The sequence below is a fragment of the Chionomys nivalis genome, chromosome 13 (assembly GCF_950005125.1).
Source record: "Chionomys nivalis chromosome 13, mChiNiv1.1, whole genome shotgun sequence".
Lineage (NCBI taxonomy): Eukaryota > Metazoa > Chordata > Mammalia > Rodentia > Cricetidae > Chionomys > Chionomys nivalis.
Genome location: NC_080098.1, coordinates 18,256,696 through 18,275,716, shown reverse-complemented (window position 1 = coordinate 18,275,716; position 19,021 = coordinate 18,256,696). Strand labels below are relative to the sequence as shown.

At 39.2% G+C, this 19,021-nt stretch overlaps 1 protein-coding gene across 1 annotated transcript; it reads left to right on the top strand.

Annotated features, from left to right (window-relative positions):
- Positions 1–7,653: 7,653 nt before the first annotated feature.
- On the top strand, positions 7,654–8,490 carry LOC130886111 (apolipoprotein A-I-like). The gene has a single exon (XM_057788013.1). It carries the CDS (start codon positions 7,654–7,656, stop codon positions 8,488–8,490), a length of 837 nt encoding a protein of 278 aa, XP_057643996.1.
- Positions 8,491–19,021: the final 10,531 nt, after the last annotated feature.

Genomic DNA, 19,021 nt, shown 5'->3' with positions numbered 1-19,021 from the left:
AATAATGTTGCTATGAACATATCTGGGAAAATGTCCTTGTGGTATGAATGTGCAACCTTTCCAGGAGTGGTGATATTGCTGGGTCTTGAGGTAGATTGATTTCAAATTTTTTGAGAAACCAACATACTGATTGATTTCCAAAGTGGCTAGAAAAGTTTGCACACCCACCAGCAGTGGAGGAGTATTCCCCTTACTCCTCATCCTCTCCAGAATAAGCTGTCCTCAGTGTTTTATTTTTATCTTAGCCATTCTGACAGGTGTAAGATGATACCTCAGAGTTATTGGGGGCCTTGAGTACCAGCCGCAGTACCCCTCATGGCTCAGAATTGGATGTTTATGGCAGGCGAGGATCTGAGGATAAAAAAAAAAATAACTCAAATGCATTACCTCTCATTGTTCTTTATTTTTTGTACAGGTGGAAAAAGTGAAGTGAAGGGGTGTGGAAAAGAAGAAAAATAAGGGGGAGAATAAGGAGAAGGAGAAGTAAAAGGAGAAGAAAGGAGAATAAGGGGAAGAAGTAAATAGGAAAAGAATAATAATAAGGGGTGATCTCTACAACGTTTCTAGTTTTTACAGACATAGTTGGAAAATTCCATAGGCAAGCACAATGATAATAGGCCTATCAAAATCACAAAAAGGGCAGGTAAAACCTGACAAAGCAGTACTCTGGAACAGGTGGCCTGACCCAGGAAAGAGCCAGCATTCAAGGGGAAATACCTGGTATTCCAAACCATTAGTTAAAGTTACTAAACATCCCTGGTGCCCTGCCTACATGGCCTGAAACCAAAACTGTGTGAAGGACATTAGTATTGAATATTGGTTGATGATGGTTCTGATGTGTTCTTGGCTTTGGTTTGCCAGTATTTTATTTAATAATTTTGCATGAGTGTTCATGAGTGAGATTGATCTGTAATTCTCTATCTTAGTAATGTCTTTATGTAGTTTTGGTATCAGGGCAATTGTCTCATAAAAAGAGTTTGGCAATGTTCCTTCTGTTTCTATTGTGGGGAACAATTTGAGGAGTATTGGTATTAGTTCTTTGAAAGTCTTGTAGAATTCTGAGCTGAAACCATCTGGTCCTGGCTTTATTTTTGGTTGGAAGTTTTGATTACTGTTTCTATTTCTTCAGCAAATTATAGGTCTGTTTAATTTGCTTATCTGGTCTTGATTTAATTTTGGTAAGTGGTATTTATTCAAAAAATTGTCCATTTCCTTTGAGTTTTTCAATTTTGTGGAGTACAGGTTTTTGAAATATGATGTGATGATTCTCTGTACTTCCTTCATCTATTATGTCCCCTTTTTCATTTCTTATTTTGTTAATTTGGATGCTCTCTCTCTGACTTTTGGTTAGTTTGGATAAAGGTTTGTCTATTTTGTTGATTTTCTCAAAGAACCAACTCTTTGTCTCATTGATTCTTTGTATTGTTTTCTTTGTTTCTATTTTGTTGATTTCATCTCTCAATTTGATTATTTCCTGCCATCTAGTTCTCTTAGGTGAATTTGCTTCTTTTTGCTCTAAAATTTTCAAATGTTCCGTTAATTCACTAGTGTGAGATTTTTCTAGCTTCTTTATGTAGGCATTTAGTGCTATGAACTTTCCTCTTAACACAGACTTCATTGTGTCCCATAAATTTAGGTATGGTTGTGTGGTCATTTTCATTGAATTTTAGGAAGTCTTTAATTTCTCCCTTTATTTCTTCCTTGACCCATTGATGATTCAGGTGAGTATAGTTTGATTTCCATGTGTTTGTGGACTCTCTGGAATTAGTGTTGCTGTTGAATTCTAGTCTTAAGCCATGGTGATCTGATAAGATACATGGCATTATTCCAATTTTTTGGTATCTGTTGAGGTTTGTTTTGTTTTGTTACCAAATATGATCTCATGATTTCTGTTTCTATAATTACCTTGGCTTGTGCTTTCTTTATTATCTCTATTTCAGTTTTCAAGTCTTGAATAGTTTCTTTCATATGTTTGATCGTTTTTTCTTGGTTTTCTTTAAGGGATTTATTCATTTTTTTCCATTTTTTGTTTGTCTTTTCCTCCATTTCTTTGAGGGGATTTCTCTTTTTTTTAAGAGTCTCAAACATTCTCCTGAAGTTATTTTTTTAGGTCATTTTCTTCTGCTTCATCTATATTTGATTGTTTAAGTCTTGTTGTTGTAGGGTCTCTAGATTTTACTGGTGTCTTGTTGCTTTTTGTGATATTGCATGTGTTCTTACCCTTTCTACTCATCTTTTCCTCTAATTGGTGTGGTTGGGGCTTTCTCTGACTCTGGTTGTTAATCTTCTAGGTGCCAATGGATCCAAGGCTCAGATGGCTGTTCCTCATAGTACTGTCAGTATAATGGTAAAAGTAAAATGCCCAAGTGGCTGAAGTGGGCAGCAGGCCACAAGTCCATGCTGCAGGTCCCTGAAGTGGCAGCAGGCAGTGGGCAGCAGGTCCCGAGTGCAGGCAGTCCCAGGCAGGGATGGCACAGTTCCTGTAGTGGCTGCAGTGGGCCAGGAGTCCCAGGCAGGTAACCATGTGGTGGGTGAGAGACCTCAATTGGGCAGCTAATCCCACAAGAAGAGATAGACAGATGCGCATACCACAAGACCACAGCAGGTCTCTGAAGGCAACTGGTTCTGGGCAGGGAACCATGTGGTGGCAGGGAGAGACAGAGACATGGATGGGTATGCCATGCAGAGTGAGGTTGGATATTTATTTAGTGTGTTATGGAGGGGAAAAGGGAGAAGGGGAGAAGAGCAGAGAGAGAGGCAGAGAGAGAGAGAGAGAGAGAGAGAAAGAAAGAGAGAGAGAAAGAGGGAAGGGAAGAAGTGGGGAGAAGGGAGAGACAGAAGCTGCCTCTTCAAGACAGAGACTGAAAAAGGAAGGACTCAGGCTGGAAGCTGAAGATCAGTTTGCCTTGGCAGAGGAGGGAGTGGACATGGCTTGTCTCTTAAAGGGACAGAACAGATCATTACAGTCAGTGTCATGATTCTAGTTACCTTGTTGGTCACTCCATGTTCCAGGAAGTTACTCAGCGCCCCTGGGGTTTGCTCTGCTACTGTGGGGTTTGATGTCTCAGGCCTGTCCTAGTCTAGGTTGCTGGCTCAGACCTGTTTCTGTAAATGCCCCTGGTCTGAATCTGCTCCTGTGGAGGTCCCTGGCTTGTGGTTGGTCCTGCAAAGGTCTCTGGCTCTGATCTTCCCCCTCAGAGATCCCAGACTTGCGTGCACCTGGACCTGCAGAGTACCTGGCTCAGGCCTACTTCCTCAGAAGCCTCAGACTCACACCCAGACATGTAGCTCAGGTCTACTTCATCTAAGGTCCCAGATTCATGCCTGGACCTGCAGCAGTCTCTGGCTCTGGCCTACTTGCTTAGCAGTTGCTCCCCTGTACCTGCTCCTGTGAAGTTTGCTGTCTCAGGCCTGCTCTGACCTAGGCTGCTGGCCCAGTCCTGCTTCCGTAAATATCCCTGGTCTGGATCCGTTCCTGCTTCAGTGGATTTCACCATCCCAGGCCTGCTCTGGCCCAGGTTGCTGGCTCAGTCCTACTCTTGTTGCCCTATAAGATGTACACATGTAGGTCTGCCTTTATGAATCTGTCAGGTGTATATTTACTGTACAGTCTTGTGGGCTCTAACACAGAGTCATTTTGATTTGCATTTCCCTGATGGCTAATGTTGTTGAGAAATTTCTTAAATGTCTTTTAGTCATTTGAGTTTCTTCTGTTGAGAATTCTCTGTTTAGATCTATATCCCATTTTTAAATTGGATTATTTGGTATCTTGATGCCTAGTTTCTTAAGTTCTTTATATATTTTGAATATCAGTTCTCTGTCAGATGTGAGGTTGGTGAATATCTTTTTCCATTCTGTAGGCTGCCATTTTGTCTTATTCACTGTGTCCTTTGCCTTATAAAAGCTTCTTAGTTTCAGGAAGTGCCATTTATTAATTGTTGCTTTCAGTGTCTGTGCCACTGGTGTTATACTTAGGAAGTAGTCTCCTAGAGACAGCTGACTTGAACTAGTGGTACCTCACTGATTCTGGACTAATCACTGGGGAACTTACCTAATACCAAACTAGGCCCTCTAAATGTGGGTGACAGTTCTCTGGCTTGAGTAGTCTATGAGGCCACTGGTAGTAGGACCAGGATTTTTTATCCCTAGTGCATGAACTGGCATTTTAAAGTCCATTCCCTATGGAGGGATACTTTGCTCATCTGAGATACAGAGTGGTGGAACTTGGTCCTGCCTCAACTTGATATGCCAGACTTTGTAGAGTTCCCATGGGAGGCCTTCCCTTTTCTGAGGAGTAGATGGGGGGGTTGTGTAGGGGGAGAGTGGGAAAAGGGGATGGAAGAAAAACTGGTTGGTATGTAAAACACTTTTAAAGAAAATATTTTTAAAAAATTTAAAACATAATATTTAGTAATTTTATTATAATTGCTAATATAGATTTGTTGCTATTTTGAGTCTATGTTCAATGAACTCTAGGTCTCTTCATAGAAGGTATGAGTGCTTTATAATTCTTTGTAATAATACAGTAATAACAATTTTTCTTTCTTGTATCATTGTCATTAATTTTATACATATATGAGATTATAAATACATATAAGCCTATGCAACTGAATACACTTTTTCTATCACTTTTTGAACAAATTATTGGTTTTTTTAGATCAATTAAAAATAAAGAATTTTCTTTTATCTTCACTTGATCATTTGTTGGAGGGAGGAAACCACTTATTTCTCGGCCACCTGGCAGCTTAGACCTGAAAATAACCATACAAAACTGTATTATTTAAATCACTACTTGGCCCATTAGGTATAGCTTCTTATTGGCTAATTCTTACATCTTAATTTATCCCATCTCCATTAATCTGTGCTTTACCACGAGGTCATGGCCTACCAGCAAAGTTTCAGCATGTCTGTCTCTGGTGGCGGCTTCATGGCTCCTCACTGTCTCTGCCTCCTCTCTCCCAGCATTCTGTTCAGTTTTCCATGTCTCTATCAACAGGCCAAGGCAGTTTCCTTACTCACTATTGGTAGTCAGAGCATATAAAGGGGAATCCCACATCAATCATTTTGCAAAGTATTTTTTTCTTTGTGTAGATTCAAGTTTCTGATCTATGTCATGTTTCTCCTTCATAATTAATTTCTTTTATTTCTGTAGGGTGGGTCAACTACAGATACATCCTATTTTCTTTTGTTTGCAAGAGTCCTTATTCCTTCCTCACTTTTGAAGAACAACTTTGTCAGGTGCAGAATTCTAGGTTGATAGGTTTTAAGTTTTGTTGTTTTGTTTTCAACATCAACTAAGCTACTTTGAAGTTTTTAATGTGTCAGATTTCTATATAAATTCTGAATCTGTGTAGTATGGAACAGTGGGCCACTTTCCACCACACGGCTCCCACACGGCTAGCTTAGCCCCCGAAATAAGAACACACAAATTGTATTCTTTTTTTTTTTTTTTTTTTTTTTTTTTTTTTTTTTTTTTTTTTGGTTTTTCGAGACAGGGTTTCTCTGTGGTTTTGGTTCCTGTCCTGGAACTAGCTCTTGTAGACCAGGCTGGTCTCGAACTCACAGAGATCCGCCTGCCTCTGCCTCCCGAATGCTGGGATTAAAGGTGTGCGCCATCACCGCCCGGCGACAAATTGTATTCTTTTAAACACTGGTTGGCCCATTAGTTCTAGCCTCTTATTGGCTAATTCTCACATCTTGCTTTAACTCATATTTAGTAATCTGTGTAGCACCACGAGGTGGCTTACCAGGAAAGATCTTAACCTGCGTCTGTCTCGGGTAACAGAATCATGGCGACTGCCTGACTCAGCTTCTTCCTCCCAGCATTCTGTTCTGTCTTCTCTGCCTACCTAATTTTCTATCCTACTAAAGGGCCAAGGCAGTTTCTTTATTAACCAATGAAAGTAACACATAGACAAATGACCAACCCTCCTACTTCAAATTTGCATATAACTGATGCCTTACTTGTAGCTGTTTGAAATGTGTAGTATAATATGTGCAACCTATGTTCAAAATAACATAACAAGTTCTTGTTCTTCTCTAAAACTTTGAATACACTCACAAAACTTTCCTTGCCCCCACCGCCTAGATTCCCTCTGGTGACTATTCTCCTATTCTTGACTTCTACAAAATCAACATTTGAGACATCACATGTAAGGGAAACAATCTGATAGTCTTTGTGCCTGTTTAATTTCATGCATTTTCAGTTCCATCAGTTCCTGCAAGGCAAGGATCTCACTTATTTTTATTCTGCCATTGCCTTTCAGATGAATAGGTCACTCGGAGCTGGAGAAACTAGGAGCTGATACTACTTTTCATCACATTAGTAAAGAGGCAGTTGAATATTGTTTAATATTTCTACCTCAATTTATAAGTTATATATGTACTTACATCCATACAAACACAGCATTTGCGGATTCATTTAGTTGATCTGTATTCTAAGGAGACATATTCGAAAGTATCTCAGAGATTCCAACATTCTTCAGGAAGAAACTTAAGTTTTTAATATTGGAGCTGCAGGAACAGCTTCAGCAAAGAGGAATGGACTGTTTCACTGAACTGGGCTATCAGGGGAGGAATGTAACATTCATCTTGTGACCCACTGTAGTCGGAACCTATAATTAATGGCTGGGGACTCTACTCTATCTTTTAAAAGGATAAACTCTAATTGTGGTCCAAATTAAACAGTCTAATGAAAGTAACCACCAAGCAATTGATCAAAACTAATAGGTGAGTAGGTTTGCTTTGCTGTAGTTAAGTAGACCTCTTGTTTGTTTAGCATAAATACTTCAGGGGCTTAACTCAGATTACTAATGTGTCAGAGTCTCTAGGGAAAGAAGAGCCAATTATTGTTGCGAATTTAGAAAAGAGGAATTGATCTAAAAGTTGGTACAGTTTCTTTTTTTGCTGTTCAATAAATATTGTAACACTTATATGTGTTTCATGATCTGACAAAGAAAAAAGAAAATTACAGCTCATGACAAACAAGGAGACAATAAAAGCGAGAGCAGAGAAGTTTGTCATTAACATGAGAATTTTCAATGAATTTTTTTTGAATTGAATATTCAAATTATTAAAATTTTACTTCTTAGAAAAATTAGAGTGCCAAGCTGACATTATTATAATCACACTTGCACACTGCAGTCAGTGGTGTCATTAAGACTATCCTAATATTTATGACAGGACTCTGGGAATTCATAATCCCATGACTTTGATAGGTGGGATAGTTCCTATATGTTGATTTCCCTCCTGTAAAAATGCTACATTTTATATTTCATAGCCACTAGATCAACATGGAAGTTTAAGAAATTATTGTCTGAGTGAAGCCCATAAAAGTTTTCTCAATCTTAAGTTCTCAACTGGTGTGGGTGTAAATGGTGGATTATACTGTAGAAAACCAACAGTATTAGAATCATGTGCTTTTCCAGAAAAGATGATCTCATCTTTCCTTGAATATGTTCTACCAAATATTAACAACTATTGGATAGAGTTAAATGGCATAATATTTCCATTCTTATCTTTAAATAATTCATTTATTCTTGTTATTATTTTTAGTACAAAAATGTCTATTCAGATATTAATTCAGTTAGAAATGAATATTTATTCCTGGGTCTTCATGGTTTCTTCAGCTGCATCCAATACAGAGAAGGTGCCATGGAGATCTGGGACCAGTACAGAGAATGTGTCATGGAGACCTGGGACCAGTACAGAAAAGGTGTCATGGAGACCTGGGACCAGTACAGAGAAGGTGTCATGGAGACCTGGGACCAGTACAGAGAAGGTGCCATGGAGACGTGGGACCAGTACAGAGAAGGTGTCATGGAGACCTGGGACCAGTACAGAGAAGGTGCCATGGAGACGTGGGACCAGTACAGAGAAGGTGTCATGGAGACCTCGGACCAGTACAGAGAAGGTGCCATGGAGATCTGGGACCAGTACAGAGAATGTGTCATGGAGACCTTGGACCAGTACAGAGAAGGTGTCATGGAGACCTCGGACCAGTACAGAGAAGGTGCCATGGAGATCTGGGACCAGTACAGAGAATGTGTCATGGAGACCTTGGACCAGTACAGAGAAGGTGCCATGGAGACGTGGGACCAGTACAGAGAAGGTGTCATGGAGACCTCGGACCAGTACAGAGAAGGTGCCATGGAGATCTGGGACCAGTACAGAGAATGTGTCATGGAGACCTTGGACCAGTACAGAGAAGGTGTCATGGAGACCTCGGACCAGTACAGAGAAGGTGCCATGGAGATCTGGGACCAGTACAGAGAATGTGTCATGGAGACCTTGGACCAGTACAGAGAAGGTGTCATGGAGACCTGGGACCAGTACAGAGAAGGTGTCATGGAGACCTGGGACCAGTACAGAGAAGGTGTCATGGAGACCTGGGACCAGTACAGAGAAGGTGTCATGGAGACCTCGGACCAGTACAGAGAAGGTGCCATGGAGATCTGGAACCAGTACAGAGAAGGTGCCATGGAGACGTAGGAGGATTCTTAATCTTCACATTTGAAATATCTTTCTCTTACAATGTTTTGTTTTCTTTTTAAATACTAATTTGGTTCAATATGGTAACCAGCTTAATATTTATCTATATTTTTATAACATCATGTTATATACCATAAAAATACACAATAAAAGATTTATAAAACAGAATAAATGCTTTAAACATAGAAAATGCACATATATGAAATGACTACAGGGATGAAGTATTTTTATTCAATATATTCTGATTATGGTTTCCCCTCCATGATGTTCTAGATCCTTCCCTTTTTCCCACCTACTCAATCTACACCTTTTTCTTTCTCATCAGAATATAGTAGTAGTATACTGTTATAGTAAAATAAGATGAAACAGAAAGAAGCAAACCAGAACAGGACTAAACAAGTAAACAGAAAAGGAAAGAGTCAAAGGGAAGGGATAAGAAATATAGTTGTGGAGACACACACATCTGCACACATAGAAAACCCCTAAAAATAAAATCAAAAACCATACCATATAAACAAAAGATCTGTGAGGAAAAAAATAAGAAGCCCAGACAAAGTATTGTGGGACACAAATCTTCAAAAAACCATTGGGTTCAGTGTTAGTTGGCCATCTAATGCTGGGAATTGGGCCTTAAGCATCATTTGTGTACCCAGTGAGACTCCACTGGAGGAAACTAAGCTTTCCTTTGTCACTTGTTATCAGCTGGGAAGGGTTAGGAATGGGAGCTTGTGTCTGTTTCCCCTCTCAGCACTGGGACCCCATCTGATTTAGTCCTATGTAGGCTCTGTGCTTGCTGCGACAGTCTCAGTGAGTTCATACTGCATCAGAACTTAGTAGTGTACCAAGGCCTTCTTCCTTGGTGTCCTTTGTCCCCACTGGCTCTTACACTTTTTCTGTTACTTCCCTGATCCCTGAGGGGAGAAATTTGATGGAGACACCCCATTTAGGACTGAGTGTTCCAAGGTCTCTTTCTTTCTACATATTGTCCAGTTCTGAGGCTCTGCATTTACTCCTATCTACTGCAAGTGGAAACTTCTCTGATGATGACTGAGCCAGACACTGATTGATAGGTACAGAAGAATGTCATTAGGAGAAATTTTATTGCTATGCTTTATCAGAACAATAATACTTGGTTCTTCCCTAGGTCCATGGCCTATCTACATCTTGGGTTCTTGGCTACCAAGCACTTCTGGGCATGGGTTCCATCTCATGGAGTGGGCCTTAACTCCATTAGATAGTGGTTGGTTACTCCGGTAACTTTTGTGCCAGTATTTCACCAGCATATCCTGCAGACAGGTCACCATTGTAGATCAAAGGGTTTGGACCTGGGTTGGTGTTTACCTTTCTCCTTTGGTAGTATGCAGAGCACCTTACAATACCATGAGCACTAGTCAGTAGGGGTGAAGGCTCTAGGTAGGCACCAGCCCATCTTCTCCATTATCTTCAGGAAGAGGACCTTATAATCAGTTTGTGGAGAGCAACCAACAGCTTTAAGAATAGCCAGAGTTGTTTGGAGGTTTCCATGAGGCCCCTTTGGCCAACAACTCAATTAGATGTAACTCATTCCTGGCACTGAAAGTTTCATTTGGTAGTGATAGAAGTCTGTTTGGGGCTTTGTCTCCCCAGTTGTGTTTTCCAGTTTAGATTTCTTTCATATATTTTTCATATTTATTCCGTATGTATTTTATGAACCTTCTACTGCACTAGGTTTCTGTACACCAATTCTTTTTTGTGTTCTTCCCACTAGACTAAACCCTTGTAGAGAAGGAAAAGTGTCATATAATGCTACAATTTGATTTTTAATAAATTTAGTCACTTTAAATTTTAGTCATTAAAATTATGGATTTTATTTTTAAGAAAACAAATAGTTGTCAAAGTATGAGAAAGGAAATACAAATTCGAAGTTGTTTTCCATGGCTGGACAGATGGCTCAACCATTAACTATCTGGCTGATCTTGCAGAGGGCCTGACTTTGATTCTTAGCACCAACATGATAGCTCACAATTATCAGTAACTGTGGTTCTAGTGGCTCTAGTCTCTCTGAGCACCATATATATATATATATACACACACATATATATACATATATATATATGTGGTGATAGACATGCATGAAGTCATGATATTCATACACATAAAATACAGTAATAAAAATTAAAGTCATTTTATACAAAATTACACTTCAGACAAATGATGTATACTTCTCCTACTCTGGCTGAAAATGACTGCATTTTTATTGAGGTCCTACTTTAGAAATTAATTAAATTTATACTTTTCCAACCTCCTACATGGATACAATGAACTCTAATTACCCTGGTCTTTCCTACCTTCATTATCTCTTCTTATTCGTTTGCATACCCTACCTCCCTACTTGAACCTTCCCCATACTCTTGACTTTTGGGTTTGTTTCATTTGTCCTGACCATTGTGAAGACCCAGTCAGGCATTCATAGCTTTGTGAGTTTGTAATTCAGTGACTACACTGTGTCCACAAGTTGGCATGTCATAGCTTCCTGCCCTGCAGTATCTTCTAACTCTTATATGTCTGCTGTTGCTTCTTCTTCAAAGTTTCAAAGTTTCCTGAGCATTAGAAAGGTTTTTTGAGACAAGGTTTCTTTGGAGCCTGTTTTAGAAGTAGCTGTTGTAGAACAGGCTGACCTTGAACTCAGAGATCTGCCTGCCTCTGCCTCCTAAGTGATGAGATTAAAGGCCTGTGTCACCACCACCTGGCGAAAGGTTGATATTTTTATTTAAATTTTTGTGCACACAATATGTTTTGATAATCTTATTTTCCCTTTCCCAATTGTTCCTAAATTTTCTCACCTCCATCCCCTCCTAACTTCATCATGAATTCTCATTTTCTCTTGCTCTCATTTTTTCCCTCTCTCTAAACAATATAAATACAAAAAATAAAGGTCAAAACAAACAACACGATGAAACTAAGATGAAATAGAAGCCATACTCGGGTTCTGCAAACCCATACTATTATAGTGTTCAAGGACCTCATGAGTCCTTGAGAAAACATATTAGTATTCTTCTGCTAAATGAACAAAGCAATAAAATGACTCCTGATGAGATGATGCTATACCCATAGAACAGTTCATCACTTGACCAGAAAAGCTTCTTCTTACAGTAGATAGCAACTAATGCAGAGACCTACAACTGGACTACATGCAGAAGGTGAGAGACTTACAGCATCCAGCCCATATTGGGATATCTTTATCAGAGCTCTTTCTTCAAGGCCCAGGGAGCTATACAAAGGAGGAGCTGGAAGACTTCAAGAGCAGAGGTAGTGAGCAGTTCCAAGGAAACAGATACAACAAGGATGATACACTTACGACATAGGTCTTTCATGCAATAAAAAAAAAAAAAGTGGTGGGTTACTCCAATAACGTTTGTGCCACTGTTGGCAGGTCATTGCCGTGGGTCACATTGTTTGTAGCTGGGGCCAAAACTAGATGCTTAAAAGTATAAACAAAATTTCATTAAAAATATGGTCACCCCTCCCCAAATACTGGAGTAGCTCAGAAACCAGTAAAGTAAGAAGAGACCCTGAGGGTGGCAGAAGGAGTCCTATGGAGAAAGATGGTAGTAAGATACAGGTACTGTGAAGGAAGGAATGAGAAACGGGAAAGGGAGAGAGAAGGGGGAGAGATAAATACCACTAAATATGCTTGAAAAAAGCCATAGGGGTTATATCATTTTATGTTTACTTAAAATTATATATGTGTGACTGTAAGTTTTCTCTGTCCCCCTGGCCCCCTGGACTGGTTTCTGTCCCACTCACTAGTTCCCATAGTTGCTCATAAAATACTTATTCAGGGGCTAACATAGGCTTCTTACTGGCTAGCTCTAACTATAAATCAACTCATTTCTAGTAGTTTATGTTTGACCACTAGGCTCATGGCTTACAGGTAATGTTCAGACCTCTTTCTCCTTTGTTGGCTACATGGCATCTCTTCGACTCCACCTAATCTCTCCTTCTGTATCTTTGTTTGAACTTCCTGCCTAGCTTTTCTCTGCCAAGCCATTGGTCAAGAGGCTTATTTACCAGACAATAAAACAACACATAATCAGAAGGGCATCCCACATCATATATGAGTGACGATACAGACCCAAGAGTCATATTTCTCTAAGAGAAGCTCTAGTGCCAGATGTGGGAAACCTCCCTCCAAGTTTGTTGTTGAGGGAAATTCAAGAGATTCCCAAAACAATGCAGGATATTGCCATTGACTTCTGTTGCCTTCTGGAACTTGAAGGTAAGTCTCTATTGCTGGAGACAACATACACTTTGGACACATGACTTGTTTATTCCTAAAATTAAGTTCTTTTGTTAATTCTTGCTTTGATGTATTTAAACTAAGATTTCACAGTTTACTCCTACAAACAGAAATTGCTATGAAAACTGGTTTTTAACAAATACTTACTAAACATTGTGTGTGTACCATGCAGCATTGTCAGTATTTGATTTGGAACTTGAGAGTGAACAAGAGTCTGATGTTGAGAAGTCTATACTTAACAAGAAAAAAACACCCGCACATTTTCCAGTTGTGAATCTTTTTGTTAATTTCCATTTACTGCAAGAAGCTTCACTGATGAGAGCATACAAAATATATAATACATTAGCACACTTGTATGCTAATTTTGAAATAGGGGAGGTAACATGAGAAACAGAGTAAGAAGTGAACAAAGATCACCCACCACCACAGTATCACTGGATATCGTTCGTCCCTTCGAGTGTCTTCCTAGGACGGAAATGGGAAAGGGGAATGCCATTTATTTAAGAAAAATATCCATTTTCTCCTGTGCCAAGACACCAAAATTTCTGATTCTTGGACTTTAGGATGCCAGGATTCCTCTTAACATCTTCTGTCCTCTACTTGCCAAATATCTCAGCTGAAAGTGATACCAGGAACTTTTCTTAGAGAATCTGAAAGGGTAATAGTGAGTAAAGGGGGGCTTGAGAGATGGCTCAGTGAGTAAGATTTGTTCTGCAAGCATGAAGACTTGTTTAGAATCTCTAACATCCACATAGAAATCCAAGCTTGGCTACACATGTGTGTAACCCCAGCACTGGATAGAGGAGAAAAGCAGATTCTGAGTGGTCTCTGAGATACTAGCCTAGTTGTGATCTCATTAAGTGAGAAACTCTGTATTAAGACAATACAGTCAGGAGGGATAGAGAAAAATACTCATTTCCTGCCTTATTCTCCTCATGGTGGGGTGGGGGGAGCAGGAGGTAAAAGGGGAGTGAAGGGGAGAGAATAGAGATAGACAGAGACAGAAAAAAAAGAGATAAAAATACACATGCGTGCACACACACGGGAGGGGGAGAATAAAAATGGGAACAGCTAGAGAGTAAAAATCCCTCAAAACTTTTACCTTTCAAAGAGGGGCAAGAAATTACATAGTGGAATGAAATGGGAATCATAAAAAAATTTAAAAACAACTTCTGAAAAATAATGGCACATTTGCATATACATGAGAATAATTCAGTACAACACACACACACATACACACACACACACGATGATAAAGGGCACAGAGAGCCATTCTGAAGTAATGCTGTGGAAGTGGGATTGGATAGAATCTGGTACCCAGGGATTGTCTTCAAAGAAGGGCATGAAGAAACAACAGGCACACATAAAAAAAAAAGAAAAAAAAAAAGCTGGGATTGGGTAGACCATGCAATCTAATGAAGAGGCACCAACAACAGCCCGGAAACACAGAGCAAGAGGAGGGTTAGATAATCTTGGTAGAATTAGGGGAGCAGATTCAGACTGTAGTCATCATTCACATCTGTACGTGAAGAAGAGAGAGATTTGCCTTCTTTCTGAGCCTATCACAGGAAACCCTTGCCGTTCCAGTCTGAGGAACAGTCAAATACTCATTATTTGCTGATGATATGATAATTTACTTAAGCGACCCCAAAAACTCCACCAAGGAACTTCTACAACTCATAAACACTTTCAGTAATGTAGCAGAAAGCAAGATTAACTCAAAAAAAAAAATCAGTAGTCCTCCTTTACACAGATGATAAATGGGCCGGGAAAGAAATCAAAGAAACATCACCCTTCACAATAGCCACAAATTGCATAAAGTATCTTGGAGTAATTCTAACTAAACAAGTGGAAGACTTGTGTGACAAGAACTTTAAATCTTTGAAGAAAGAAATTGAAGAAGACACCGGTCTGAGGCATTGTGGTCCTTGGCATAGCTTTGCTTATTTCTACAACATACACATTCACTCAGGACTTCATTCGCTCCCTGAAGCTAGGAAAGAAAAGCAATGGTGGATGCATCCACATGGAACCAAGACATCCAGGGGGATGTGAGAAAGAGAAGAAGACACTGAAGTGGATGAGAAGAGTAAGAGGAGACAGGATCGAAGTTGTGGTGATTGTGGTAGTCGGGAAAGAGGGGTGGGGTGAAAGAAGGCGAGACGAGGGGCTTTGATGTTCAGCGATGGTGGTCATGGAACAGAATGAAGAAAATCGGTGTCTTGGGGAAGTTTTGCAATACATGAGTATTTCTTGGGTATGACAATGATAATATAATCTTACTGCTGGAGAGTAGTCCTTGGAATTGGAAGCTCAAGGGATTAAAAGACTCTTGTTTTACATTGATTTTTCCAAAACTATTGGGAAGAATTACCATGAGAAAGGTTAAAGGTATAGATACATGGTTCCCATGAAACAGACTTACTAAGAAGAGGGAAGCGATAAATATAACATAAGGCATGATTGAAGGTAAAAGCAGAGGGGAAGAAGAGTGTTCTGGAAACTCCATTGCAGAGTAAGAACTCTTACATTTTCCCATGCTTAGTGCTGTGGGTCTGAGAGCAGAGCCTGCCACCCATTTGGTAAAGAATAAAATCACAAACATAGAAATAAACTTGAGGACAATGAAGTATGCTGATGGTGCGTTATGGGCCCAGAGGGTATTTGGGGACCCAGTAGAAGTTCAAGGGGGCGGATATAGAAGAAGTAAAATGCAAGAGAGCAGAGTGACCTAGGAATCTTAAGGCTTAAGGTTACTGATAAAGTTACTGATATTGCTAAAATTAGTCTCAGTGGCAAGAACAAGGTTTATGTGATTAGGAAGACCTAGGGGGTGTTTTAGGCCTCACTGTTATCTATAAATAGGAAACAAGGACCAATTGGGGCCTAGCCTTAGTGGACAAGTTCACTCTTGATTCTCTCATGCTGAGGTGAATCTGGGTCACTGCGAGGCGTTCTGATTCCAGTTGAGGGCATTCCAATGATGACTCTGGCTATTGCAACACATGGGAAATCTTTTCACCAATGACGTGTTTTATTTATAATACAGTCAAAATGGGTCCAACCAAGAGTTTTGATCTTTCCATCTATCTTTGAGATTTTTTCTTTTCATTTTATGGTTATATTAATTTTATATCATTGGACCTGGCCCAGATACCACGTAAAACAGGTGTACCTCAGCCACTCTTGTGGGACAGTTCGTGTTTACTTTGAGGCTTGACTGTTCGTGAATCAAGGATGACAATTTTTGATCCCCCTTCCTCTACCTCCCCCGTGCTGGAGTTACAGGCATATACCACCTCTCCTGGTTTATGAAGTGCTGAGGACTGAACCTCAGCCTTTTTTTCAGGCTAGGCGAGCACTAAACCAACTGAGCCGCATCTCCAGTCCCAAATGCATCATTAAAATGATATATGGGTTTGATTTGAGCATGATCTGTCCTGCTCATATTTTTCTCTAGCACCACAAGGTGTATTTAAATAAAAAGACTTATGAACATAGAGGGGAAATATATTGCAAAACCACAGTAGTAATTTGCTTCTGAGTGACAGATTTTCATAAACGCCACATTTTCTAACATAAAAACTTATTCTACATTAAATATATTGTAAGGTTTTTATTGTCTCCTTTGGTGATGTCTGCAAGTAATTAGTGACTTGGCTTTAAAAAGGTGTGTGTGTTTAAATATTGTTTCAATTTTTCCACTCATTCTATTGAGATAAAGTGACTATGCTTCTAAGATTTTGTTTCCTACTTTAATCATATTTTTATATTTTAATTTTGCTCATGGTCATTTAAACTTTCAGTTTGCCACCTCCCACAGTGATTCATCAGACCATGTGGCCAGCAGTGATGGTCACAAAGATTATTATTATTTTTTGGACAGATTTCTCTTGTCCAGCCATTTCTCAGCAGGAAAAAAAGAAAACATGGACTCCTTATTGAATAATTGACACTTGGCATTTACTTCCTCAAGTCGCCATATGCCAAAAAAACCCCACTATGCATTAATTCTAATTATGGGGTAACATCTATTCATACTGTTCAACAAGAAGCTTTCTAGGCAAAACAAAAACAAAAACAAAAACAAAACAAAACAAAAAAAACCCAGAAAGGCCACACTTTAACCCACTGGTAGCAGGGATACTTATTTAAGTGTGAATAAAAAATAAAATGTTTAATAGGTTAATATACCAGGAAAACCTAACTATTTCATTATAAAACAATATTTCATATTGTTTTCCAGCCAGTCATGTTTCTGGAGTTTGGTTTTTCAAGGCTCTATACTTTTGAAAGTCATAAATAACAATAGCAAGAAGTAGGACAGAATTGATTCACCCCCATACTATAGAAAAATTAATATCCAAACTACAGGTTTATCTTCACTAATGAAGGCTGTTGGCAAGTATGGCATTGACTTTTTAAAAATATATATGCAATACATGCTTTATTTATATGTTATTATAGAAGGCTCACTGGAGCCAAGGAAATCAGAAGGGAATGAATTTTCTTTTTTCCACACATTGTCAGTTTGTAAGTTATGAGGCCCCAAAATAAAACCAATGAATCAGCATCACAAGAAATAAAATGGAGTTAGGGACAACTCTTCCCACAGTGGACATGAAAAAATTATAACCAAATCTACAAATTGAAAAATGGACACTTTCTGGAAACATATCTGTTTTGAAGAAATTTTGGAAACAATTCTCATTTGTCTCATTTCTTTCATGGTCATAAAGTCAGGTGGAAGTTAGTTATGTGATTTTTTTGGCAACTTATTCATAAACTCATTCTTAGGTTCCCAACTGACTATACTGACTATATCATTTTGTTATCTGCTAGATATGAAAGGCACTTTGGCTACCTTATGGCTTCATTTATCAATATTCTCCCATTTATCTATGTGATAGCTAATCTTCAGAATCACCTAGGAAGCACACGGATGACCATTTCTGTCATGGCCTCTCCAGAGCATAACCAGGGAAGGAAGATGCACTGTAAACACGAGCAGCGCCATCCCAGGGGTTGGGGAAAAGAAGGTGAACCAATGACCACTCTGCTTCCTGACTGAGTATGCAACCGAAGCAGCCACCTCCTCTTCCTGCAGTCATGCCTTTCCTTCCAGGATAGATAGTATTCCCTCAATCCAGTGAACCCAAATAAACCCTCCCTTCCTTCTTCCTCTTCTTCCTTCCATGCCTAGTTTTTCTTAATGTGTTTGATCACAACAGTGAGAAAATCAACTAATATAGTATGCTAATTTTTTTTACATTTTGCTTTAATATAATCTACTTTTTATTAAATGTAGAGGATAAATTTCTTCTTCCCATTCAATTAAATACTAAGCTTCCCTGCCTGTAGTATACTTCCTTTAATTATAAACAACAATTACCTTATCACATGTTGCTTAAATGTTATTTTTTTTAAATTTTTTTCATGTTGTTTGTACCAATGCTAGATACACTGTTTAGTTTTTAAGCTTCTAGGGGATAATTTACCAAATTATTGTGATAGGTTTACTGAAATAGCTGGGTTCTTAATGTATATATTGATACTTTGGGGATCTTTTGAGACAGTGTTAGTTCATGACTTTTGAAAAGATGAAGAAAGTTACTTTAAGAACAGCATTCTAGACAAGGGTGGTGGTGTAGGCCTACAATTTCAGTACGTGAGAGGTGGATCCAGGAAGACCAGGAGTTCAACGTCATCTTCTGTTACAAAAACCATTGGAAGCCTGCCTGGTCTACATGGGACCTTACCTCAAAACATAAGCATCGGCATTCTCTTGTTCCAAGAAATAGTGAACTACATGTGTGGGGAATCTCATTATGTCAGTTAGGATTGTTATTGTTCACTAACTGAAACTCCAAAATAATAGTGCAATAGCCGTTAAATAAAACAGAAATAATTTTCTCATATAACAAGAAATTCAGAACCAAAACCCAAGGCATTAGTAGTTGTTCAGTAATGTCATCTTGCCACACGCTTCTGTCTGTCTACTGCTCACCATATAGGCCTTTCTGCTTGGAGTCCTCACCTGAACCTAAGGAGCCTTCTTCACTGAAAGTCATCCTCCCTGTCATATTCCAGGGATGACAAAGATGACACATCAAAGGGGGAAACAATGGATGGCAGTGGACTTCGGTGGAGCGAGACTTTCCAGGTATGAAAGCCTTGGCTTCCATGGGACTGGTGCTCATTCTTGGGAAATTTTTTTTTTTTTTGATTTTTCGAGACAGGGTTTCTCCGTAG